Below are 25,549 nucleotides of genomic sequence, written 5' to 3'. Positions count from 1 at the left end.
TCATGTCATAGCTTAAGTGTGATACTAGAGTGGAATATTTTCTCTGATCATCTTTTCCCCCTTTCCTATACAAGGTTATACACACTTTGTTAAATGAGCTAATGGATGAATTGACTATAGATATAGGTACCTTTTATATGCATAATGATTTACTGGTAATAAACTAATGTACTTCCAACTTCCAGATGTTTAGTGTGATCCTTGAACAGTGCTAAATTGCAAAAGCATACACTATGATTACAACCTCTCATCTAAAAAACACCAAAAATATGCACAGTATTCAATAGGAGGTTGTGACAGGAGTATCACTATCGGAGCTTTTCCGGGGTGGCTCCACCCTCCTGTAATGGGCCAACCGCCTGCTTACTCACCTGCCACACCTTGATCTTACTTGATTAGAAGATGGTTGTAATCAGTGGGAGGCTGCCCATTTTTTCCGCACCCTGGCGACGGGGTGCTACCTGCGGCTCCTTTTCCTCTCCTACACCACAACCCAAGCCTCGCAGATGGAGCTGATGTGGTTTGACCTGGGCCCTGTTATGTTCTGGCCCTCCTCTCTCTCACCCTGGGGCTCCTCACTGCCCCCTCTCTCTCGCCCTGGGGCTCCTCGCTGCCCACCCCTTGCTCTGGGGTTAGGGCCACTGCACCCCACAAATGCTGTGCCCTCTCAGGCACCAGGAACCCCCATGCTACTGGGGAGTCCCTATGAGGCCTCCTCCAACCCCTAGCCTCACCCGCTCCTCCGGTCAAAACAGTAAACATAAAACATAACGCCCCTGGGCTACAACATAAAAACTAGACTGTCCAGTCAAACAAAATCTACTCCCTACTAGAGCGGGAGGGGGGAAGGAGGGCTCCCCAACCCCAGCAGCGACCAGGGGACGCTCTCACTGCCAGAGTCCTCCCCTCTGTCTGTCCGAGCCAAGTCCCTACTCCCACAGCTGCTGGAGAGGGACTGCCCTCCTGGCCTCCTACCTGGGCTTAAAAAGGGATAAGCCCTGCCCCTTCCTGTCAGCTGGTTTTACCAGTTGCCCCAGTAACCAAAACCTGTGCAGCCCTGGTGACTGCAGCTGAGCCTCCCCCTTTCTGCCACTAGGGGTCTCCCCAGAGCAGTCTCCGCTCTCAGGGGCAGGGCACCTGAGTGCACTGAGACAGAGGTAAAATATGCTGAACAAACCTGTTTTTTATAATTAGCTGTTGGAAAAAGAAAAATACTACAAAACCCCTGGATAGTCTTACCATCCCTGGAGAACATAGTTTCCCTGATAAAGTTATGCAAGAGGATTGTTGTCCATCCTTAGTGTACTTCTTGACTGAAATTACTTTTATGTATTTTTCTCCTCCATTCCTAATCACAGCTTCCTTTTCCTTGTCTCCCAGATGCCATCTTTGTCAGACAGATCCTAAGTTACGCATGTAAAAATGGGGCCTCTAACACGTCCTCTCTGTTTTCAGGAAGCCTTTTTTTTTACTACTTTTGGACTGTGGTAAACATCAAACTGAATTGTAGATACTGAAACATAATGTAGAACAAGTCAGACAAAGGTTCTTTTCCACTTCCCCAGCTTGCTACCAGAAAGGGTGGAGGAAGTAACCTGTCTGAACAATTGAAGCAGAGTGTAAGTTTCAAAACCAAAAAAACCTACTCCCTGCCAAAGAAGAAAAAGCAATAATGTGGACTAACAAAAACTGAAAAGTGCCACGTGGTGGGAGGATCTAATGGGAAAATGCTAACCGTCAGCTATTTTCCCCATCAGGACAAGTGCCTCTAGACATCACATGAAATAACATAAGAACAGTCAACACCATCCATAGGCAGTGAATAAAACAAGGCTTTTATTAAGGGCAGTAATCATCTCCCTAAAAAGTTTTATTACCAGGGTTACTTGCCATAAATTTGTGCATTTCTGTCTAATATTTAGTGCTACATTGTCTACCCAACAAAGAGGTACTAATTAAGTTGCTGTTTCCCCTGCAATTTATCCAAGAAATGACTTGGAATAAGGTTGGATTAAAATGCAGATTTGTTTTTTGCCTTGTGGTGCCCCATAGCTAGCAAGGCTGCAGGATAGAAGAGGAATAATTTTCTGCTGAAAATAGCATGAATTTCTTCTGTGTGTTTTCTACTGGTAGCTGAGTGAGTTTACAGTAATTTGTTCCTTTCCACTGATTCAGTTGAGTTTTTACCCACTTCCCCTCCCCATCTTCTGGTTGTGGGCGGGTTTCAGTAATGAGCAGTATTATGTTACACTTGCCTGACACTAGGAGCTTGTTTCTTTCTTGCGTTATTGGAGAACAAGAATTGTTTAGGTCATGCTATCAGAAGCGTAGTGCAGGACATTTCAATTACTGACTGCTGAGCACTGGGGAGGCAAGGCTTAGCTTTGTCTTTGAATTTTGTACTCAGATAGAATCAGCTGTGACACCTGAAACTGCTACTCCTGCAGCCACAATGGTGGCTAAGGATTACCCCTTTTACCTCACAGTCAAGAGGGCAAATTGCACCTTGGAAGTACAGACAGAGACCAGCCCAACTAAAGAAACAGAGGTATGACCTTTATTGATCCATTTGTTAGCTACCTTTTCTTTGAAGTTCTCTGAATTGGTTTGGGAAAACATTCTCTCAAAAGAAGATGCCAACTATAGATATTTATCTGTCTTATACAACTCATTCTTCTATCTCCAAATGTTGAGTTTCTGCCTAGAAAGTAGATGTTATGAGCAGCCTTTTTTTTTTTTTAAAGATTAATCTTTGCAGGAGATAATTGAGAATTTCCTTTTCTGATATATAGTTTTATATATTCTAGTGCCAAATACCAGGTATGATGCTTGCTAACTGTGATGTAGAGTAGCTAATTACATGAATATGAATGGAAAGCAGAAACTACTATTTAATGCATCATGTCTGTGTCTTTTCCCCCATTTTTAATCGGGAAACCTAATCTGATAACAAGGGTTAATTTATGTTGTGCCATAGCAGCAAGCTAACTGGTTTTATGAGTGCTTCTTAAAATGGGTGAACTCTTTTATATGGGATTTACAAAAAAAATGGACTTAACCACACTCCACATTCATGAAATACTTAAATATTAGATACATTATGATCATGTTTAATCTTCTTTGTGTGCCTTTTTGGCAAGGAGAACAGTGATCCTAAGGATTAGGTCCAGCTGGAATGGAGGAGGGTAGAATTCGTCTCTGAGAGTTTTATCACTTAAAATATACAACCTTTTCACTAGGCAAGTCTGCGGAGTAGCTTGAAGGCACTTGCTAAATTATGCCTGTTTAGTGAAACAGCATCGAAGATGCATTACCTTCAACAGACAGATGAATTTATCCAAACCAAAAGAAGTCTAAATGAAGTCTCCTTGTTTAAACAGTGCTTGCATAGGTTTAGAACAAATAAGATTGTTCTGTACTTTTCCTTGTCAGTACACTCTTATGTAGAGAAGTATTTTAGATTTCATTTTTATAGCTATAAGGCCTTTTAAAAAATTTGAATAAGATTATTCTGTTTTGTTAGTGCTGGAGTGTCATTGTTATATTTAGAAATACTTCTTAAGTCTGGAAACCTTGAGTATGGAAAACCCTCACTGTGTCATTTATGTTGTTTCTTTTTTTAGTTGTTTCAGGATCAGTAAATCTCTATCCCAAGGTCTCCAATATTGTAAACATTTGTATTGTCAGAGCTCATTTTACTATGATATTAAAAATAATATATCTTATTCTTTGTATTATATTTACTTTTGTGTACAGGTGTATAATGTTCAAAATCTGAACATTAATAAAAAAAAAAAGTGGAACCTTGTTTCAAATACAGCAATATCATCAGCTTTACCATAGACAAATTATCAAATTTCAGAGAAAGTAAAATATCAAGTGAGGTATGGACAAATGAAAGCTGAAAGCACAAGAATGCCTCTTTAAACAGATGTGATTCATCCAAATTATGAAATGCAAAAGCTTTAATCAGTTGCTGTGGACTTATTTTTCCATTTCGCTTTTCACAAAAACAAGAACATGCATCTCATACTACCAGTTTGAAAAATACAGTTTCTTTAGGCCACTGAGGAGTTCAACACTGAAAAAACGAATGTTTGTTGAATACTACTATATCGGTTTTGTTATATAATTCTAAGACCATTATACTTCCAAAAAAATTAGCTGTGAAACCAGAAATTGAAAAGGCGTTTCAAGGAAAAGATATTCAAAAATATACATATCCTCTAAAGTTTATTGATATGGACAGAATTCTTTGGTTTACTACCTGTACACTTAAGTTTTGTCTTTCCCTTTTAGTATTTACAGAATCCAACTAAAGCTATTGGGCGCCTTCTATCATTATTTTGTGTTACTGCACCAACAGAACAGTTGGCTGAGTGGATGTTGTGAATTTTTGGCCTTCAAAAGCTTTTGCTTGGATTTAGTAGCTGACAGGTGAAGCTGATTGATATCGGTGTCCCCTAACAGTTGTATAAACTTTGTGGAAATGGATTTTAGGATGCAGCTGTGTGAGTTTTTTAAAGTCAGAATTCACATGATCATTCGTATACAATGAACTCATCCTGGTGATATGTAGCTTTTACTTCTGGAGTTCCAGAATATAGAGAAAAATAGAATAGACACTTAATATTGGTATTTTCTAGAGCCTACTTTATTTTTTTTACTTTATTTTTTTACATCATGTTTCTCTTCAGATTTGCTCATTGGGTGGGGACTATACCCAGTATTTGCATAAAATAAATTAAACTGCTTTTAAATGTGAAATTATGACCCAACAGATTTAACCAGGTGAAGTACTGTTCACTAGAAAATTACACACCTTGTACCCTTATTAAACATAAATGTAGGTCCAAGCCTAAAAGGGACTGAACACCTTTAGCATCCTTATTTCCTGCAAAGCTAAGTGGAGTATGCAGCATCCAGGAACCTGGAGGCTTAAGTACAATAATACCTATGTGGGGTACAATTTAATCATCGTCTGAACACATTTCACTTTAAAATCCATTGATTTTAATTGGGACTGCATATACAAATTAATACAAAGCTAGTATTACTTATACAATTAAGTGCTCATATAAAAAATAGTCATGATTAACACTACCTGTGACATCTTATAGCTGGGAAAGCCCAAGGAGCAACAGACTAAACAACTTGCCCCTTGTCATACAGCAAGTCGTGGCACAATGAAAAATAAAATCCAGGTTTCCCAACTCGCATTTCCCTTATTTACTGGTAACAAGTTCTGGTTACCACCTTCGTATAAACTTTGTGTAAGTGTACATGTATACACAAACTCTGAATATATTATTAATTAATAAGATGTTAACATTGAAGATGTATGTGAAAAATAAAAATCTGGAGATTCTTAAGAAAAGCATAGTTTGTTTGCCAGTGCCCATGTGCTCTGTCACAATTCTTTTTTAAAATCTAAACAAAAATGTTAGACTGTGAGATAAAGAATGGAGACAATTATGTACATTCTTGACATGCTCCCACCTGGAATATTATATTCAGTGCTACTCATTCTGTCTTAAAAGAAAAAAAACAAAAACCAAAACCCCCAATCGAAACAAAACATCCAACAAACATGCATTCAGGGTCTGGTAACAAGGACAATTAAAGAAGCAGGGAGCCATCCCCATGTTGAAAGATTAAAAAGATTGGGGAGGTTATTCTTTAGAGAGGTAATAAATAAGGAAGCAAATAGACAGTACAGAGAAGTTGGTTTCTCTATCCTTTCTCAGAGTATTAGAAAAAGGGAGAGTCACTGAAATTGAAAGGTAACGTGTTTAATAAAAAGGAAACTTTTCCCCCCAAAGAATCCACAGTTTACATATGGAACTCACTGTCACAGTATCTCATTATTCATAAGATTTAAGTATTAATTAATGTATTATATAAATATTTAAAATTTATGTTTATATGGATAGAGAAAGCATCTTCAGTTACAAAGCAAGGAATAAAAGAGAGAGCTTTGGAACATAATCTAACCTCTCTTTAATGGGAATTAGGAAGAACCTTTCCCTGTGGATAGTTCATTCCATACATTTTTAATGCATCTTCCTCTGAATCACCTGATACTAGTATAATGCCTATGACAGTAAGTAGTTTAAAGTAAGTAGTCTACTGATCTGATCCAGCATGGCTACTCCTATGTTACTGCTCAACACTCATCTTATACTGGGGCTGCTTCAGTGCAAGCTAGGTTTTCCCCCCTTTCTGTGGAACAGGTTAGCAGGAGAACAGCTAGCAAATTAAAATATAAAAATGTTTGGCTTCTGTTTTCTTCTTGCCCCTCTTCATTTTGCTACTTGCCTCTGAAGAAAATAAGTGAAGGAGGGAACACTGGTGACGTATCAGAAGGGCATAGAGGAGCACATGCCCCCCCCCGATTTTTGCACCAACAGTGGGGCATGGGGCACGGGCAGGGATGCAGCTTGGGTGGAGCCAGGGCCTGGCAGCAGCAGGGACCATGGCACGGAGTTGTGCCTCCCCACTGTCAGCACTTATGTGTTGCCTATGGGAGGAAACAAACTCTGCAATCCTTTTCCCACCATGTCTTTAGAGGTAGACTCCATTCACGAGTGGGGAGAGGAAAGCCTTCTTTTGTTTGTTTTCCACTCTGAATCATGAGTGTTTCCTTTCTGTTTGTGGGAGTAGAAGGGAGTATGAAGGTCTGGGTAGACAGTGTTCAAAACAAGGAAGGAAATAATCAGGGCAACAAACCTAGCCCTTGTATCAATTAATCCCTTTCCAGCTGTAAGTAATATAACAGAAAAGATTCTGAGAACAGTTTGGTGAATTATAACCAAGAGTCATATTGTAATACTATCTTGTGTATTATGCATGTACTGATGCCAATAGAATGATCATTAGGAGAACTTTCCTTTCCTTTTTCGTGTCTTTGTGACAAGGTATGTAGTTGGAATCTGACAGGGCCGCACCATGAGCGCTTATGTTATGGCCATGAACTTGTGACCTCTGGGCTATTAACCATGCAACAACCAAGTGCCCAGGTCACCACAGCCACATTAGGAGAGTTGAAGAAAATTGAACTTGCAATAATGACCTTTTTTCAATACCCCTGGTCTCTCTCCATCTTCAGAACAGGTTTGATTTTAAGCCTAAATAAAACAAGGGACTGCAAGGAACCTGTCCACTTTTCAGCCTGTGGTTGTCAAGTGTTCATATCTCTACTTCCTAAGATTCTGAAGCCATGTTGGGGTGCTCAGAAGAAATTGTCAGTCCAGAATCTGCCCACTTCTCTGTTGCAGGCATAAGTCAGAAAGCAAGGCTTCCACCCAGCTGGCAACTTGAATTCCTGTTTATGCAAGTCCTGAAGTTGAGCCTACTTCTGGAAAATGTGAATGTGTGCTGTGGATAAAGCCACTCATTTTATTTCTGGTCTGTAATACCTCAGTCTTTAACTTCCAAGTGGTACTTTTTTATGAAGTTGTGTCCTGTTATCCCTAAAACAGAGTGATTATGTGGGATGCCCATGTGGATGAAGTGCATGAAATAATTTATTTTCCATGTGAGAGAGCACTAGCTGCCCCCTTCTTGTCAAGCCTTGTTCTTTAGTGTGATGTTACTAATGAAAGCTGCTGAATATAACACTTGTTCATGGAATGTGGTAGAAGAAAAAGGAGTATCGCTATTTGTATGCTAACTTCACAGGAACTGTGCCAGCTAAAACTGCCCAAGTGTCAGTAAGTGATCACACATGGTCACTCATGAGTGTCAAACAGAAGGTAGGGAAGTTGGAACTCCCTTGTGACATTGGTGTCTTGCAATAGTAGGCTTTTCATATATAAATTTCATGGTAACTGATTGTCAAATATAGAAACCAAAAAACCACAGCATTATTTTTTACTAAAAGAGTAGTTTAATAATAGCTTAATAGTAATTCTTTAAAGAATGACAAATTATCTAATTAAAGTAGCTATATTAAAACAATATTGAATCATATTTGGACTTCTGAGGAGGCAAACTGGATAAGATATAGCATAAATCTTTCTTGCCAGAAATCTTACTGCTCCTATGGCTGCTTCTTTTAGGCAGGAGGCAGGGTAGATTTGTACCTATGCAGACTAACTAAATTTGAGATGTATAGCTTAAGCTTTTGTAAGCAGAGGGTTTATTTCATCCAATGCTGTGAAAGGACTGCAGGAAGCTGAGCTGCTAACTAGAAAGCAGGGATTAGAATACAAAAGGTAGGGAAGGGGGAGGAGAAACATGGGGGCAATGCTGAGGGAGGCAAGGTGGTAGGAGAAAGAAAAACAAAGCAGTAAACCCACTGAGGGACACGGGGCTTATAAAACCTAATCTGGGCAGAGGTTTAAGTGACAACCAAAAAACAAAGCCCACTAAAACAAAGCCACTTCCTATATTTTCTCCTTATTTCCCTCTCTCCCCCTCCCCCAGCTCAACCCCCCTACCAAAAAAACAAGCAAACATGTAAGAGATTAATCAATATGGGGGGGAAAATGAAGAGATTTAATCACCTGAAAGCAAATGTGTATTTTTCTTCACTCCTTACACAAAGAAAACTATAGTATCCTATAGGTGTTAAATCTTATAGTTGCTTGTTCCCTAGGTATTGGGCATAAGGCATAATGTTCTCTCATCTACCTAGTCTTTGTTGGCTTTTTTGTGACTGCAACATACTGTAAGCGATGCCCAAGAACATAAATAGAAAAGATTTTTCTTTGGATCTAAATTGGAAGTATAGGAATCGCCTTGACCAATAGTTTCATAGTTCTACAGCAAAATGTTTAAACCTATCAGTGCAGAAGGGTTGAGACCAAGAATTTCTACTCCTGAGGTTTTTGTTTTTTCCCCTATGCCACATGGGAAACTGTTAAATGAGTTCCGTGGCTGCTGAAACTCAGTAATCCATCTTGATAAGTGACCAAGCTATTAGGTCTGTGCGAGTTGGCAGCAATCCAATCTGGCTTTGGATCTGGCTGCTTCTGATGGCCGCAATCCGATCTGGAGCTCCAGACCAGGTTTCTGCCTTGATCTGACCGAAGCGGCTCCGAAGCTTCAGAGCCACCTCGGAGATCTGGCCATAGGGTAAATGGGGAATCAATTAAATATCTATAACTTTGTTGTTTCTTGTCCAATTTGGATGAAACTTACAGGGATGGTAGCCTCTGCTGAGAGCATGAAACCTGCCAAGTTTCAAGAATATTGGTGCAGGGGTTTGGGGGAAACTGTACCCCAAATTCCTGAAAGCCAAACTGATGTCACACCTGTGTGTCACACCACTGGGGGGGTCAAAACTGCATAGCTGGTAGCTCTTACTGAGGCCACAAAGCCTGCCAAGTTTCAAGGTGATAGGTGCAGGGGTTTGGGGGGGAACTGCCCCTCAAGCTGCAGACAAACAAAACTCATGCCATGGGTGACACTGTGTGTTAAGGCGCAGCAGGGTGACAGCTGCCGAGATGGTGGCCCCTGCTGCGGCCACGACACCTGCCAGCTGTGGAGGAGATCAGTGCAGGGGGTTCTGGGCCTTGCACCCCTCGCTGCTGACAGACAAAACTCGTGCCAAGACTGGGTCTGTCTTGGGGCAGTTGATTGTCTGCATTGATTCTTTCCTCTCCTTAGCCTGGTTTTGTAGGTGCTACTTGATGCTCGTTAAGTCGTTACTAGTAGCTAGTTCCTATGTATTGAGCTGGTCCCTGAGTGTCTGGTCTCTGAGTGAATCATGATTGATTGATTGGTAGCTGGTAACACAGCAGCTTAGCAGCCAGGCCTGCAGCAGTGTCTCCCCTCCCCGCCCCAAGACAGACACAGTCAGTCCCACAGCACCGATTGCACCAGTTTTGCCTGTCCACAGATTGAGGGGCAGTTCCCCCGAAACCCCTGCACTGATCTTCTTGAAACATGGCAGGCTCAGTAAGAGCTACCACCCCTGTAGTTTTGACCCCCCTGTGTTGTAACACATAGGCATGACAGGAGTTTGCTTTCAAGAATTTGGAGTACAGTTGTCCCAAAACCCCTGATCCAATCTTCTTGAAACTTGGCAGGCTTTGTGGCCTCAGTAAGAGCTACAACTCCGGCAGTTTTCACCCCTCTATGTTGTAATGCCTAGATGTGACATGAATTTTGCTTTCAGGATTTTGGGGTGTTATTTTCCCCAGACCCCTGCACCAATCTTCTTGAAACTTGATAGGCTTCATCCTCTCTGCAGAGTCTACCACTCCTGAAAATTTCATCCAAATGAGACAAAAAACAACAAGGTTATAGATATTTTATTGTTTCCCCCTTATACCCTATGGCCAGATCTCTGAGGCGGCTCTGAAGCTCTTTGGAAGCGCCGAACTGCTTCGGGAAGCTGAATGAGGCAGTGCTTTGACCCGGATGTGCTGCTTTGGGCCCTGAAGCGTCTGAAGCTTCTCCGGATCTGAAGCTTTGTCTGAAGCCTCACACGGCCCTACAACCAATAGTCTGGTCTCAAAAAGATAAAGGACTGAAAAGTTTGGACAAGGGTAAACAGGGTGCTGTGGTTTTCAAATGATCATATGGGATCTTAATTTGGTGAGTATGGTATTTAAAAACTACTTGTAATCAAAGACAATGCTTCATGGAAATTTGTGGATTTGAGTGTTCAATCATTGGGAATTGAAGCACACAGTTGCAGGCAAAATCAGTCAGAACTGCCTCTGTTTTCTCGAACACGTCTACAAGACTATCTGCCAGGCATGTTGTCAACATGGACGTAACCCAGTGGAGCTTTTTTATCCTCAGTCTTCCTCATAAAGATACAAAACCAGTGTCAGGCCTGTGAATGATTGAGCTCTGGGACAGATGTTGAACTAATATTGCAACTGATATTGAGCACTGTGATACAGCAAAGCTGATTGGCCTGGTAAAAGACCAAAATTTACCTGCACATAATTTGATGGGGAGAGAGAGAGTAATATAATACTAATGCAGGTGATGGCTTCTGATGAGAAACATGCAATTTTTTAATCATGCAGCTTCTGTTGTCTTTGTCATCAGCTGCCTAGCAAATCATGTATTAACTTCAGCTGTGCTCAACAGCAGTATGTTCCCTTTTTCTACCAACCTAAATACCTGCAGTGACTCTATGACACCACACTGAAAGGTTTTCCACTAAAAATTGGTCTGTAAGTAGTCTGCATTATTACAAGTCCTGCTAAATGCCTTATGATCAATAGCTGAACTTTAATTTAGATAAAGACCAATAAATGTTTAGTCAAAAATAGACATTTTAAGTGCGCTGTTCAGAGATCATTCACACATTGTGTATTTGGATTTGGGTCATCTTAAAACAAAATTTCCCAACTATTTCTGTTTTAGACAAAAAAACCCCATTGTTCATCTATTTTGTCTTTATAAGAGGGGGAAAGAGACTTTCAAACAATTCTGAACATTTTTTAATTCTGATCTGAGAAGCTGTATACCTTTCTGTAATGTTTGTGATATTTGTAAAGTTAGGAAACAGTGTTTCTGTACTAATCTGCCCTTTGTATTTGGTGAACCCTGATATCTTGTTAAAGTGTCTGAAATTAATATTGTTGTTGGTTGTAAAACAGCAACTTTGATGACACAGTGGTATCCCAAATTTGAACTGCACAGGGAACATAAAATACTATTTTTATCAGGTTTACAAATTTGTCTTGTATGGTAGCGGTCCTAGCACCAATGAAGATATTTGAGATGTGCTTACAGAAAAGAGGTATGATGGACTGAGATATTTTTTCTCATTTCAACAAAACTGCATTCTTGTATCTACAAATAAGGAGAGACGGTAGCAGCACACAACTATCCTTACTTTGGTGAACTTTGCTAGAAACATTTATGCTTCATTTCCAGATGCTTTACTTTGTTCTCTTTAGTTTGTGGGAATTAATAGTAGGTAAGAATCAAGACTATAATAAGGTCAGGGGCATTGCATCTCTCAAATATTTAAAAATTATGAGATATTTGATATAATATTTTTCATCCCAAAGGTGTGTACCTGCCTTCCTATACTCCAAACCATGGTTTCCCCTGCAGTAATTTTCAAGCCCAGGAATTAAACTATAACGTCTTCACAGTTAGGATAGACTTCCTATTCTAGGCAACACCAAGGATAATGGAGCCCCTATTCTGATTGTAGTCTTCGCACTGCACTCTTTCAGAATACAGTAGGAGTGTCCACAGAATTTTAATATTGGTTTCCAAAAACCTCTATGACCTGGCATCCCGTAGCAGCATATCATTACACTGAACTTCTTGGGATGTATTAGGTGTGAGAGCCATCTTAGAAGTTTAAAAGCAATGGTCCATTTAATTATGTCACTACCCAATCGATGCTATAGACTGTGTCTTTAGGGGACTTCAGGGGTTACACTTCCTATGGAATGGAAGGCAAGGGTGGATTCAGAGGGGTTGTAGTGGTGCAGTTGCTGATTCCTGGTCCACCCAAAATTTAAAATCAGCTGCCAGACAGCAGCAGCAGCATAGGTATTTAGTCACCAGTGAGAGAGTCAATTGACTTCAAGGCTCATTATAATCTACCCGATTCCTTCTAAACACTTCATTTCACAGGTGTTTTCAACCTTCTAACCTTTTTAATGATCTTGATGTTCCACTAATCAAGCTATTCTGTCTTCTGCAATTCTGTCTGTTCGCTGCTCCTGGTAATGTAGGTCCTATTACTAACATAGTTAAAACATTAATTTATGTGTGGAAATAACATTCAGTGAAGCATTGGATTCATTGCCAAGATGCTCAAGAAGGCTAGATTTTATTTTATGAATCTGACAAAGAGATGTACAATTAACTGTAATGACTACAGAACTAATGAAACAGGATATTTTGATTATTTTGCCTAGTTTGGGGATTTTGATGCATAATAACAAATTAATACATGTTCCAATAAATGTTGTTTTTTCTTCCATTTTAAATGGAATACTATAGCCCTAGATCCCTAGCATATTGGTAAAGAATATAATTTCTTTTTCACTGGAGAAAAATGTGTTTTATTATATGGGATGATGCACCACACTATCCGCACCTTTTCAAAATCTAAGATCTGACCATGATAGAAGGCTTTTTGTTTTGCATCTGTGCTTTTAACACTGCCTATGTAAGTGTAGCTACTGTGTTAGGGTTTTAATCAGGCTAACAGTGACCATACTAATAGCTTCTAAAAACACTTTCCTTTACCCACTGGAACTGCTCATAGCATTACAGAGGAGAACAGTACTCTTTGGTGAAAAAGAACCTTAATAAAGCCAAAAAAAAGATCTCTTCTGGAAAATTAATGTGGCACAGTGGTCTTTGAGTACTTTGCAAATACATTAATGTCTCCTCTGGAATACCTTTTTGAACCTCTGTAACAGCTTCACAAAGTTTTAACAAAAATAAACAGTAATTATGCTCAGAAAAAAGTACAGCATATATTTATACTCAATAAGTTCAGTTTTCATTGAACCCCATAGATAATAACTAAATCAGTTGCACACAAAGGTGGATTAAGACTTTCTGGGGCCCTTGGCAAGCAGAGGATTGGGGGCCTCTTTGTGGGGTGGGGCAGCAGGGGAAAGGACCTCTTCCCCTCCTCTCACTCACTGGCAAGTTATGGTGATCAATATAAAGTAACTAATAAGATGACATATTTGCATATTTTACCATATGTACTATGCAAACAAGTATTGAAGTAAGTCGTCATCTTATTTGCTTTATATTGCTCACTGTAACTGTGCAATGAGTGAAAGAGAACTGGGTCAAAACTGAAAAATAATCATCGTAGACTTGGCAACACTTGAGTTCAGTTGTTGTGGGGGGGGGGCAGGCATGTATCTGTCTGTGAAGGCAGTTTTTCTTAATAGGCTGGGAGGATAACTGTTCTTTTGGTGTGGTTTAGTACTTGCTGAGGTGTTGGGGCTTAAAGCCCTCTTTATGGAAATGGGAGCCTCCTCTAGCTTGCTCCTGTGGCCATGTGGTTGAGGGCAGGCAAAACTTGGGGACATCCAAGCCATTGAGCAGCATATAGGATGCCTGCCAAAAGACATTAGAAATATCTAAAGCCCATGGTGGGAGTGGAGGATGTTTGCTGGTTGTAGGGCCACTCATGGTTCTGGATTGACTCATAGATTTGGAGTTGATTTGGCTTGGAACATGAAAAATTTCTTAAGGAAAAAAAACCCATGTGGGAGACCTAGGCATCTGGAGGCCCCTGATTGGCAGAGGCCCCTGGACCTGGGCACCACTAGCCCATGCATTAATCCACCTGCCTATGGTTGCACAGAGTTCTTAGGAGATTGGGATCATAATGCAAATAAGTGGCAGAGCCAGAACTGACACACAGGACTTCCTGACTCCAGGTCTCAAACTTAATTCATAGAACTGTGCTTCCCTTCATTTAACATTTCAGTTTTCATTTAGAATGTGAAATTATATAGCATTCATTAGACGAACAAAGATATATATCGCATTAAAGAAATGGACAGGTTTCTTAAGGAACAATGATTGGTTGATAAATTTGAGGCTCATTATTGGAATAGTTTGGGGAGGCATGTCAGTCCAAGGATTGCCAGTTCCTTCACAAACCCCTGTGATTTTTTTCATTCTTTTTCACTGTCCTCTAGCTTTCCCTGAAGTCCTTGTACCTTCTGTACTGTAATAGTCTTAGACTTAGATATCTGGGTATTAAGCCCAGATATGCTATCTGCCTGTTTTCGCCTTTTACTGTTCATAGTGTACTACAACACTCTGTGGTGTCCAACAATGAAATGTGTGGGGCATCATATATTGTAAGCATTTCAGTACTGTGCTTGATTAAGGAGGAGGTGGCAACAAACTGGTGGGTCTGGCAGAGAGGCCAGTATAGTGGCCTGTGGGCCAAAGTACTTAGTACTTTATTAAGATAAAAAGTGGTCATGGAGCTCAAGGCAGAGGGGTGAAGCAATTTTGTGACAAGCTTCAAAGATGAAGCAGTGAGAGAATACCATATTGCCAGCAGGCTGATAATTAAAACTCTCAGTGCACTATCCAGGGCTCTCAAGATTTCTATCAAAGTGAATCAATTCTGGTAAACTTAGGAAATGTGCTCACAAGGGGAATATGAATATTCTCTAATCATGACAAAAAATATCATTTTCCTGTTTAGTATTTTCTAATAAAATATCAGAAGTCCCACTTTTAATAAAATTTAGGCAAGTATAATCCCAGTGTGAGCCATAATTGCTTTGAGCTAAAAAAAAAAAAAAAAAGTGTGCCTGACCACAGTTCTTTGAATTGTTCTACCTATTGCCAGTCTAAAATAAGCAGCATCTTTTTTCTATATTTCCATTCAATAAGTCCCCCCTCCGCCCCTAAAATGTCTGCCTGTGAACCAGCATTTCAGCTTCAAATCCAGTTTGTTTCAGAGTGGAAGAGGCCTTTATTAGGTAGCCTTTGCAAGTAGTTCTGTATGAGAATTGCATTTGGAAGGTCATAATTCAATCTGGCCTACATTACTTATCTTTGTTTTTAAAAAAATCTGTATTAGTCATTTTAACTCATGTAAAAATATAGGCTTTTCTTGCAAATTTGTTTTAATTTCCTAATTCTAGGCTGATCTATTGGCTTTTATTCGTGACACCAGGGCCAAATATGTTTTTAACTGCAAAAGTGGGAGGCGGCTCAAAGTTGTTCCAGCTTAGCCTTGTGCTAGTAAAATATTGTAATGGTTCTCTGTGCTTGGTCTTTTAAAACTAGCTCCTGAAAGGATCCCAGATATAGGTTGTCAGTGATGTTAATGGACTGCAATAGCAGTGTGGGATGAACCCTGTCCCTGGTGAAAGAGAGAGGGAGGGAGTCATCTGCTTTAAACATTAGGTCCAGCACTGATTTTCTTTTTTTTTTTTTTTTTAATAATGCTGTTTCACCTCTTTCCTCCCATGGGCTTTCAGCATGCTCATATACCTCCTCCTTAGTAACATAGTACTCAAAGCTGTGTTTGCATTTTTGTAATGCTTTGTCTTGGTGAGTGTGAACACTGGCACATACAGAGAATGACATACCCACTACCATGAACATCTGAGGAAGCTTATGTGTTTGAGACAAGTGTTTTAAAGGGCAGTTCAAGGAGTTTACCAGTGATGCTGCATGAATGGAGTTTAGCTGATGACCAGGGTGTCTCTGAACAGGAAATGGATTACTTATATTGTGGTTTCAGTCTCATCTTCAGAGTTATTGTTTTCTGAGTACTTGGGAATTAATTATGTGCAATTCAAGTTCTTTCTTGTTGCAGGTAACTATTTTGGGCTGTTCTTATGCCTCTGATTTCACATTTCCTGATTATAGCTTGCTACTTTGGAAGAGTGCATGTTGTCCCAATTCAACACCTTTCTAGGATATTGGGAAGCAAAGGCAAATCTTGTGCAGCTGAAAGAATGCATCAATAGTTGGTTCTCAAAGTTCAGGTAACCACTGAAAGTTGTATGGCGTCTTCAAGGTTTTTCACTGAGATTTATTAATTTTTTGAATAGCCAATCTGTGCCTCTGCCATTGTGAACTCAACTTTCTACATTTATTAATGGTCTGTTAGCTACAGTGTTTTACTGGTCATTTCTTGGTGGTCTGCTTTTCCTGTTCACAAGGAAGAAGTAATTTTATGTTCCTCCTTCTTCAAAAGTGCACAGAATCTGTCTAGGCCTGACTTTAATTTACTTTTAGAAGGAAAGCTTGTTGTACTGAGAGAGAAGCTATTGTAATTTGGTTTTTTGTTTTGTTTTAATTCTGCTGGAGGTTAAGTGTTGATAACATCCTGTGGAACAGAACTTGAATGTGATTTTCTATTAACTCTATAATTTGGGTATATTTAATAGACCTGTTTAATCCTTGGCCAATTTAACCAGTAGCAGACTAATAAAATAATGATTTTGGGCTTCCTGCCATGACAAATGTTGACTTATCCTTATAAAACGTTGACTAAAAACTAATAACTTGTAACGTAAATGAGTATGGAAACTCTGCCAGAAATATAGTGTCTGAAACAAGAGTGGTTCTGTTTTATTTTACTGGCAATGCTTGTGGATTATGTTTGAAATAAAGACACTGTACTGTTTTAGGTTTTATAGAATTCTCTGTTACACTGTTAACTTTTTTGAGGCTAATTTGTTTTCTAGAATAAAACCCTTCAGCAGTAATGAATGTTTCCCTGTCACACTGAGTTAATGCATTGAAAGTTTACTAAAATCAAAAGAACAGTAACCGGACTATTTTTGATAATTTTACAAGCAAGACAAGAGCAACAGAACCAAACCCCCAAGACCCTGGTTCTTACTGTAAATAATTTTTAATTTAAAAGATTTGCATACCCAAAGGAATTCTGGGCAATATCAGAATGAATATTAATTACTGTGTTTTCCTAAAGTGTATTGGATAAAATGCATGGCTAAGGAACTCATCCACTCTCACCTATTATCATGCTAAGTGCAAGAAACTTCGTTTGAAACCATGTTTGCCAAAAGTGTCTGGGCAATATTTAGTAACAAAAACTTAAGTTTCTTTTATAGTTTTCAAGTACCGATATTATTATGGAAGTAAATTGAAATTTTCTATTAAAACAAATAGCAGTGTTGTCATGATAGCATCGCACATGAGCTTTAGACAAAGGCATGATGACTCCTCAGGGAATTATTTCCACTTGTTTGTCAAATCAACACCAATCCTGTTATGTAGTCTCTGTTGAAGTTAGATGGAAAAACAATTACGCAAGCAGCCTATATTCATTCACACTTTTGTTGTTTGTTAGAAGGAAATAAAGGATGGTGCTGGCTAGAACATGATAAAATAATTTCAAAATGTAGATTCTAAGCCAAATGAAGGCCTATTGTATGGTACCTGGTCCTTTACTTTGTGCTACTCTAAGACATGTTGTTCAGGTCATTGCTTCTGCCTTTCTACAGACAATATAAAAGGAATCTGGCCTACTTCAGGTCTTTTTTTTTCTTTTCTTTTTCTATTAAGAAAATTAAACTGAACTCTTATTGTAGTGCTTTGCCCACCAAAGTGTGATAATTAGAGGCTGTGGGTGGCCTTTTTGAATTAAACTGTATACAAAACTAATCAATATTATGAAATAGACTTAACTTACTCTGACAGGCAAGCTCTCACTTTGAGCTTTGGGATATCTCTGTGCTTTAATTTAATAAGGGAGTCAGTGCCTTGTGATTGAGGAGAATGAGAGCAAAGACACTTAGCCTTTGCTCCTCAGATTTTCTACCCATTTTACATTTTTGGGTTTTATTTTTCTAGTAGGGAGAAACAATAATAGTCGTGGAATGTGAGGACCCTGTTCTCTGAAAAGTGCCAAGCACCCTCAGGTCTTATTCATTTCAATGTGAGTATTCAGCTGCAACAGTGGAGTCACAGTTTTACCTTTTCACCAAGCTGCCACAATTTTTAAATGACTATTTTCCAGCACTCCATGTAGTGGGATAAGGAACAGAAATGACAGAAGTGCTGCCAGAAAACCTGCAGGAGGAGGTGAAGCCCATTTCAAGGCTTCCTGGTGAAGTTGATGATGCATTGCCATGCTGCCCATGAGCAGAACACTGATATTGTGAGGTTTAGAAGCTGTGTATGGTAGTTGCTTCCCTTTCTTGTGCGGCACTACCTGGATTATAGTAAACCAAGTTTATTAAGAACAGAGATCACAATATTAAAATGAAAGATATGGTACACATGAGCTAGGTTTGGTAGGCACCATTTGGTTAGATATAAAAAAGGAGAAATTTATATTTCTGCAGTATTTATCTTGCCTGTTCCATTTTATCCATTTCTCCTACCTTTTGACCATGAGATATGGCAGCCTCTGACATAATTTTCCCCCTTCCTTTTCCCATGGGTTTCCTCAAGTATGTTGATGAGATTACTTTGATTTCCACTTTTGTGAACTCCCCCAAAATGTAGTTCTACAGATATACCTTGTGAGGAATATATGGCAGTCTCTTATGAAGTGCTCAGTGTATATTTCTAAGAATCTTTTGCATATTGGGCAAATAGTTTTTAATTATGTTCCATTTGTTCAGAATTTCAGGAGCTCTTTTGAAGAACTATGTACTTTTAGGTGTCTCTAGCGCTCCTTCTTTCTTGGCTAAGTACAGAAAGTTGAAAAGCCCAAGGCTGAATCAGTTCAGCTCAGAAGTATCTAAAGATTGGAAGAGGGCCAATGTGGTGCCCATTTTCAAGAAAGGGAGGAAAGAAGACCTGGGAAACTACAGGGCAATCAGTTTGACCTCAATCCTTGGGAAGATCTTGAAAAAAATTATCAAAGAAACCATTCTTGACAGTCTAACAGAAGGCAAAATTCTGAGTGATAGCCAGCATGGGTTTGTTGCGACTAGGTCTTGCTTGACCAGTCTCATTTCCTTCTATGACCAGGTGACGTATTGCCTGGACAAAAGGCAAGAGGTTGATATCATATATTTGGACTTTAAAAAAGCCTTTGACCTGGTGTCCCATGATGTCCTTATGGAAAAACTGGGCAACTGCGGCCTCGACTACTCCGGAGTCTGATGGCTGGGGAACTGGCTCCAAGGTTGGACCCAGAGAGTGGTCATTGATGGATCCGAATCAACATGGCACTCAGTGACCAGTGGTGTCCCCCAAGGCTCTGTTCTTGGACCTATCCTCTTTGATTTCTTCATAAACAATCTGGACACTGGTATCAGAAGCAGATTGACTAAGTTTGCTGATGACACCAAACTTTGGGGAAGAGTGTCCACACTTGAGGATAGGCTGGTGATCCAGGCTGACCTCAGTAGACTTGCAAGGTGGGTGGATGAAAACCTGATGGTATTCAATATGGAGAAATTCAAGGTGTTCCACCTCAGGGGGGCTGGGGGACAGGGGGGCCAGTTGGGTAAAGGCTAGCCCACCTACTTTGCAAGGGGTGGGGGAGAGGGGAAGGCCTTGTGGGGGAGGTGCAAATCATCCTGGGATGCTGGGAGACTGAGAGTTAGCTTGAATCTGAAGTCTAAGTAGGTATCCATCATTCCAAAGACCAGGTGCTCCTCATTCTAGCCTGGTCAAGTATTAATCTTCCTCCAGCTAATTGCTTGCATTTGAAGAGATGCCGTGAAGTGAATTAATTTCCTCTTAATTTTTAAAGCATTGTCAGATAAGTATCACTTGGTTATATGTACCAGTATCACATCATGAAAACTTTGCCCACGGTAGTCTAAACTTTTTGTTTTTTAACTTGCTATATTTCCCTTGTCATATCAGGAAGCATGTAAAACCTGATGACTCTAGTCATAAAATTGTACTGTTTTCATATATAAATGAATACATTCATATATAAATTAATACATTGCTGCTCAGTGTAACTTTCTGTTACAGTGATGACTTCTGGCTCTTCTGCAGCTAGAAACTAAAGAGCTTTCTCTCTCTCAAATTTTGAGAAGCCCCTCCTGGAAGCAGCTATGGTGATTCCTTTGCCTTAATATCTATTTTCCAAGCTTTTAGCCTCTCTGCCTTTAGGGTCTAATTTGAATTAACAATCTGAATGTAAGAATGACAGCCACTTGGCATTCCGCACAATTTCCTGTAAAAATATGAATGCTCTGTTTTATATGACTTAAAGAACCCATTCCCAGTTCTTCCTTTCCCACTGCTGATGGTCCCAACTGTGAGAACAGGAAGGGTTTATATCCAGTTATAGTTGGTATTGGAGTAAGGGTTAAGAGAGTTAATTTGTATCTTCCAAAAGAGAGACAGTAATTTCCCTTTATCCTCAGTGCATTCACTTTCTCCAGTATTTGCTGGTTTACATGACTGCTTGAGGTTTATGTACCCCTGACAGCAAAGCAAATTAGGTTCAGGATTGAGCTTTTAGCATGCAGGCTGTATACAGCCATCAGGGCTAAGTGCAGACAGTCAAAAAAGCCCGAGGCTGAATTGAATCAGTTTTGCAGGTTAGTCTAAATTGCAGAGATTAAACTGAGAAGCAAGTGAACAGACATTCACTTTTAATTCAGGAAATGCAGCCACATGCCAGCAGTGGCTCAGGCCAGAAGTCAGGGAGTGCTACAGCAGACCTGTCAGCCGCTGCCAAAGGGAAGGGACTGAAGCTCCAAGGCTATTCCCTCCTCCTTGCTTGAGTGGAGGGGGTGTGGCCAGGACCCAGCACCAGGCTAGCATGCTGGGGAGGATGGTGTTTTAAATCCCCCACTATGGTCTACATGAGACCCCCAGTGAGGCTTATGCCCCATTCCTGCTTGAGGGGAGAGTGAGGGAGGAGGAGGCAGGAAGGAGTGGAAGCCAGGGAGACTTAAGCTTGGGTGGGGGGGGGGGCACATTTTTGGAGGCCTGAGCCCTCTGGGGTTGGTCATCCTATCTGTGTTTCCCTGCCTGCCTGCCTGCTCTGGCTTCTTGTGAGGGATGGGGGGCACTTAAGCCAGGGAAAGGGCAGAGTGGACCCAAGTTGAAAATGGGGAGGAAAACCACAGGTGGCAAAAAATTTGGATGCCAGGTCAACCCTGATGATTCCTGTGGGAAGCTTTTTTCTTTTTTTTCCTTGCTGCATCCAGACACCCCGTCAAACCCATTCATTTCTATGGGAGGAAGACCTGTTGTCTCTCGGTGCAACATACAGGCAGGAGATCCAGCTGTATGCTGGATAGGTGGAAGGAGAGACTGGAAACCCTGCCGACTCTCCCCTGCCAGGGATTGTCCCAACGGGCAAATCCCGGCTGGATTCCAGGGCCAGGGAGGGGGTTTAAACCCCCTTCCCTGGCTCAGTGTGCTGGCCCCATGCTCCCTGCTCTCCACTTGAGTGGGGACTGGTGTGTGTGTGTGAGGGAAGAGGTTTTCCACTTTTCTTGCCTGCCAGAAAAGTTGGGGTTGGACTAGATGGCCCACTGAGGTCCCTTCTGACTCTATGAATCTATTAATCTAATTCTAAGCTGGGTTCTTCTATGAAACACTTGGTAAAATTATGCTTCCTTACAGCAACTTTTGACCCTGGAGCAGAGTTAGTGGAACGATATGCAATATGCTCTTGCATGTATTTACCTTTTTGCTGCACTGGTCTCTTACTCTGTATACTTTCAATGCTAGATCTCTTTCTAGTAGCTTTAGAGACAGTGCATGCCCAAGTAATCTTTCTTACTAAGGTGTGCTGTAGCATAGCTCTGACCTGCTCTGTCTGCCTGGGACTTCAGTGTCTTCTGACTGCAGTGCAGCATGACTGATGACAAGCAGTCTGTGCCATGGGAGATCAGTGGTACAGCAGGATTGGCGTCGTGATTTAAAGAAAAGGGAAACACCTGATAACTGAAGCATCAGTTAGAAAAGAATTACAGTGGAAGCTTCAAGATTTTTTTAGTGTGTTTAGTATGCCAGTGGTGCTGCACTGACGTAAAAAAAATGCTCCTTCAAAAAGCTGTGTCAAAGAAATGGTTGCTGAAAGGGATGGAATATGAATCTCAGCTTAATGGTGAAGATAAGAGTGCAGCTTGATTTTTTTTTTTTTTTTTTTAACTTTAAAATTATTTTAGCACCAGGTTCTATGTGTGGAGAAATTCATTGTTTTTGTGGGGGTTTATAACATTTTTGTCCTTCATTCAGAAGACATTTATGGAGGTCTAGCTCTGCTTGCTGAGAAACAAATGATGTTGCTGGTACTCACTTTTCCTCTCTGTTGCTGTGCTAATGGAACAGAATTTTTCTGACCAGTAATACAAATCGTGAGTTACTGCTACTGGGATTATTATTATGATGCCAGGAAGGATGGCAAATCTACATCTCCAGAAGGATTCATATCTCTGAGCATAATAGTGGGACATGATACATTTTCCTAAAGATTTGTCTAGGAAACTGGAGGCATAGGATGCCAACACAAACTTTATAAACATGGCTGAAAAAGAAAGATGAACTGCTTTAGGATGTCCTTGGCATATGATATTGGATGGGTTTTTTAACTCATTTGGAAGGTTTGGCTCTTTTTTCTGTCAAAAGTTGCCCCTTGCATGTGCTGTTCAAGATCCATTAAATGTCAGATGGAGGTTAGGAAGCCAAGGGTAACTGTTCTATTTTTATGTATTCATGATTCATCTCTTTTTGTTGCATTGTAGATTTTGTTTACATTTTTCTTGTCTATAAAACAAATAAAATGTTGAAATTGTTAAATGTTATTAAAAGCAAGAAGTTACAAAGTGTGAGAAATAGATATATTCAGTTTTAAGTTGTGTGGGAGATTTTTAAAATTAAAATGTATTTCATTTCCTTCAAATACATAATGTATATAATGTCATGAATGTACAAATATGCATAAATGAACACATGTACAGTGACAGATATTCTGTTGCTTAGTTTAATTTATACTTTTTAGAATAAAATATGTTAATTGAATATAGAATCACATACTGGTAGTGTCAAAGATCAAAAATAAGGTCAGATTTGTTTTTATTTATACATATTCTTCCCTTCAGTGAGAAGGTCAACATAACTTTCATTAGCTTCAGAGCATTTTAAGGCCTTCTGCCCAAACAATTTTAAACCAAGTATCCCAATAGAAAAAATGCTAGGTATAGGGAGGCAAAAGAGGCTCTCTCCATCTCGACCATACCAGTTCTTTAGCCTGCTGGACGATGTTTCAGCCATTTCTGGAATCTCGATGCAAAAAGCAAAGATAATCTGTCATTGTCAAATTATAGCTATGGATCAAATTAAGTATGTATTTTATAATGCTTTTCTTGGTAAACTAACAAAACCAGTAGGAAGATCTTTTTTTTGGTGACAATTTTTTTATTGCTTTTTTTCTTCTCCCCACTATAGGAGCCTAGTAACAAACGAATCAAGCCTCTTTCTAGAGTTACATCACTAGCAAGCCTCATTCCTCCTGTGCGGGCAACTCCATTAAAGCGATTCAGTCAAACACTTCAGGTAAAATTAACAAAAGTACTGCTGTATTATTGTTGAAGTCTGTACAGGCATGCTACAAAATGCTTCTAGTTTTCAGCTTTTCAAATAGTATTGTGTGTGATTTGTGTCTGAATGCCTTGCATACCTTTAAGTACAATAAAAGGTACAGTGATAATAGGGTGAAACTATGTGTTATCAATAAAAGCTCTGCTGCCATCCTTCTGTTATAGACTGCCCATGCTTCTTGTGAAATCTTAAACACATTGTATGCCACTTTGCAGACAGAGACAGAGAAACAGGCATACAAGTAAGTGCTGAGCTAAGTTGTATGCAAACAGGCTTTTTATTATTGTTTTATTAATACATTTTTTTACTTGTTGAAGAGGTTAGCTTTATATATGTGTTTTAAAAGGGTGTCTGTCCACATTGGGCCATGCACCTTTGGCGTGCTTTTAAATGACATTTTAAGTAATCCAGTTTTAGATAACCCATGGCCAAGCAAAAGCCAGGTGACTGAAAAACTCAGATTCTTCCTCTAAAATACTGAAATGCTTTTGGGGAGGGAGGGGGCCTAAGTTTTGCAATATTAATATTTTCAACACGCACAATGCTATAGCTGCTATGCTAACTTTGAATTTAGAAATGTTGATGAAAAGAAAAGTGACATTTTTGGAAAATGTACTTAATTTCTGTGGGTGTATTGTATGTGAGAAACAAGTTCATATATAATACTTCTAAGTTGTCATTATTCATGGTAAACTTTAACTTCTGTTGGCAAAATGTATTGTGACGAGCAGGGATCCTGGTTTTCTCTGTTTAAAAATCCAAAATTCTGTAATAAAAATCCAAACTTCTCTGATTAAAAACCCCCAAACCCATGCTTTTCCATGATTAAAATGAAAGGCCACTATAGATAGATAGATAAGTATCAGATGAACACAATGTTTGATGTATTTAAAATTTTAGAATTATTTGGAAGCCTACTGGTGCCTCAGTCATTGTAATAAAATAAATTCTAAATACATATATATTTTGGCATTTTATTTTGGTTTTTTTGTCATAAAAAAATCAGAACTCCCCCTGCCCCCTTCACTCAGCAGAATGCAGGTCCAGATGCGTTGTTGGCCCCTTCTCCCCCATCCCCCTTTATAGTGCTGAGCAGCCATGATATGCTGGTGCCCTGCCCCAGTCCCTGCCATTGCCCCTCACTCCCAACCCACAGCCCTCTGCCCCTCCAGACCTGCTGGTGCCTCTCACTCCTGACCTGCAGCCCCCTGGCCTCTGCAGCCCAGTGGGCAGGACCTGGTGCAGGAGGGAGCGCTATGCCACCATGGCCACCAAGGTGAAGTGCAGTGGCAGCAGCACAGAGTTGTGTCCCCTGCTGCTGCCATGAGGGCAGGGGGTGCCTTGACTTGGGGGCCATGGTGGCACAGCACACCCTTCCTCACCAGGTCCCGCCTGCTGGGCCACAGAGGTGGCTCCTGCCTGGAGCTGGTTCAGCCAGGCTACAGCTCCATGCCCTGCTGTGAGTGCAGAAAACTGGGGGAGGCACATATCCCTCCCCACCCCCTAATGCCTTGCCTGCGCTGCTCCTCCCCTACCTCCCATTGTCTATACCGTATGTTGTCCTTACGCCCCCATAGACTTAACCTGGAAGGAGCTGTGGGAGCTC

At 40.2% G+C, this 25,549-nt stretch overlaps 1 protein-coding gene across 2 annotated transcripts in view; it reads left to right on the top strand.

The window, feature by feature from the left end:
* The first annotated feature begins 2,407 nt into the window (after positions 1-2,407).
* The window catches only part of ARHGEF3 (Rho guanine nucleotide exchange factor 3), a 64,442-nt gene continuing 41,300 nt past the window's right edge, over positions 2,408-25,549 (top strand). The window contains exons 1-2 of one of the 2 annotated variants that reach the window (XM_090021105.1): positions 2,408-2,548; positions 23,791-23,898. In XM_090021105.1, the coding sequence (XP_089877231.1) occupies positions 2,453-2,548; positions 23,791-23,898 (204 nt within the window). In that variant the 5' untranslated portion in view covers positions 2,408-2,452. Of the gene's footprint in view, positions 2,549-10,410; positions 10,546-23,790; positions 23,899-25,549 lie in introns of those variants that run through there. The other variant, XM_090021106.1, reaches the window with a different exon arrangement.

Source organism: Crocodylus siamensis, chromosome 11 (genome assembly GCF_052110815.1).
Source record: "Crocodylus siamensis isolate JL-2025a chromosome 11, ASM5211081v1, whole genome shotgun sequence".
Taxonomy (NCBI): domain Eukaryota; kingdom Metazoa; phylum Chordata; order Crocodylia; family Crocodylidae; genus Crocodylus; species Crocodylus siamensis.
The sequence above is the reverse complement of the archived record's forward strand: the minus strand, read 5'-3'. Positions and strand labels throughout refer to the sequence as shown.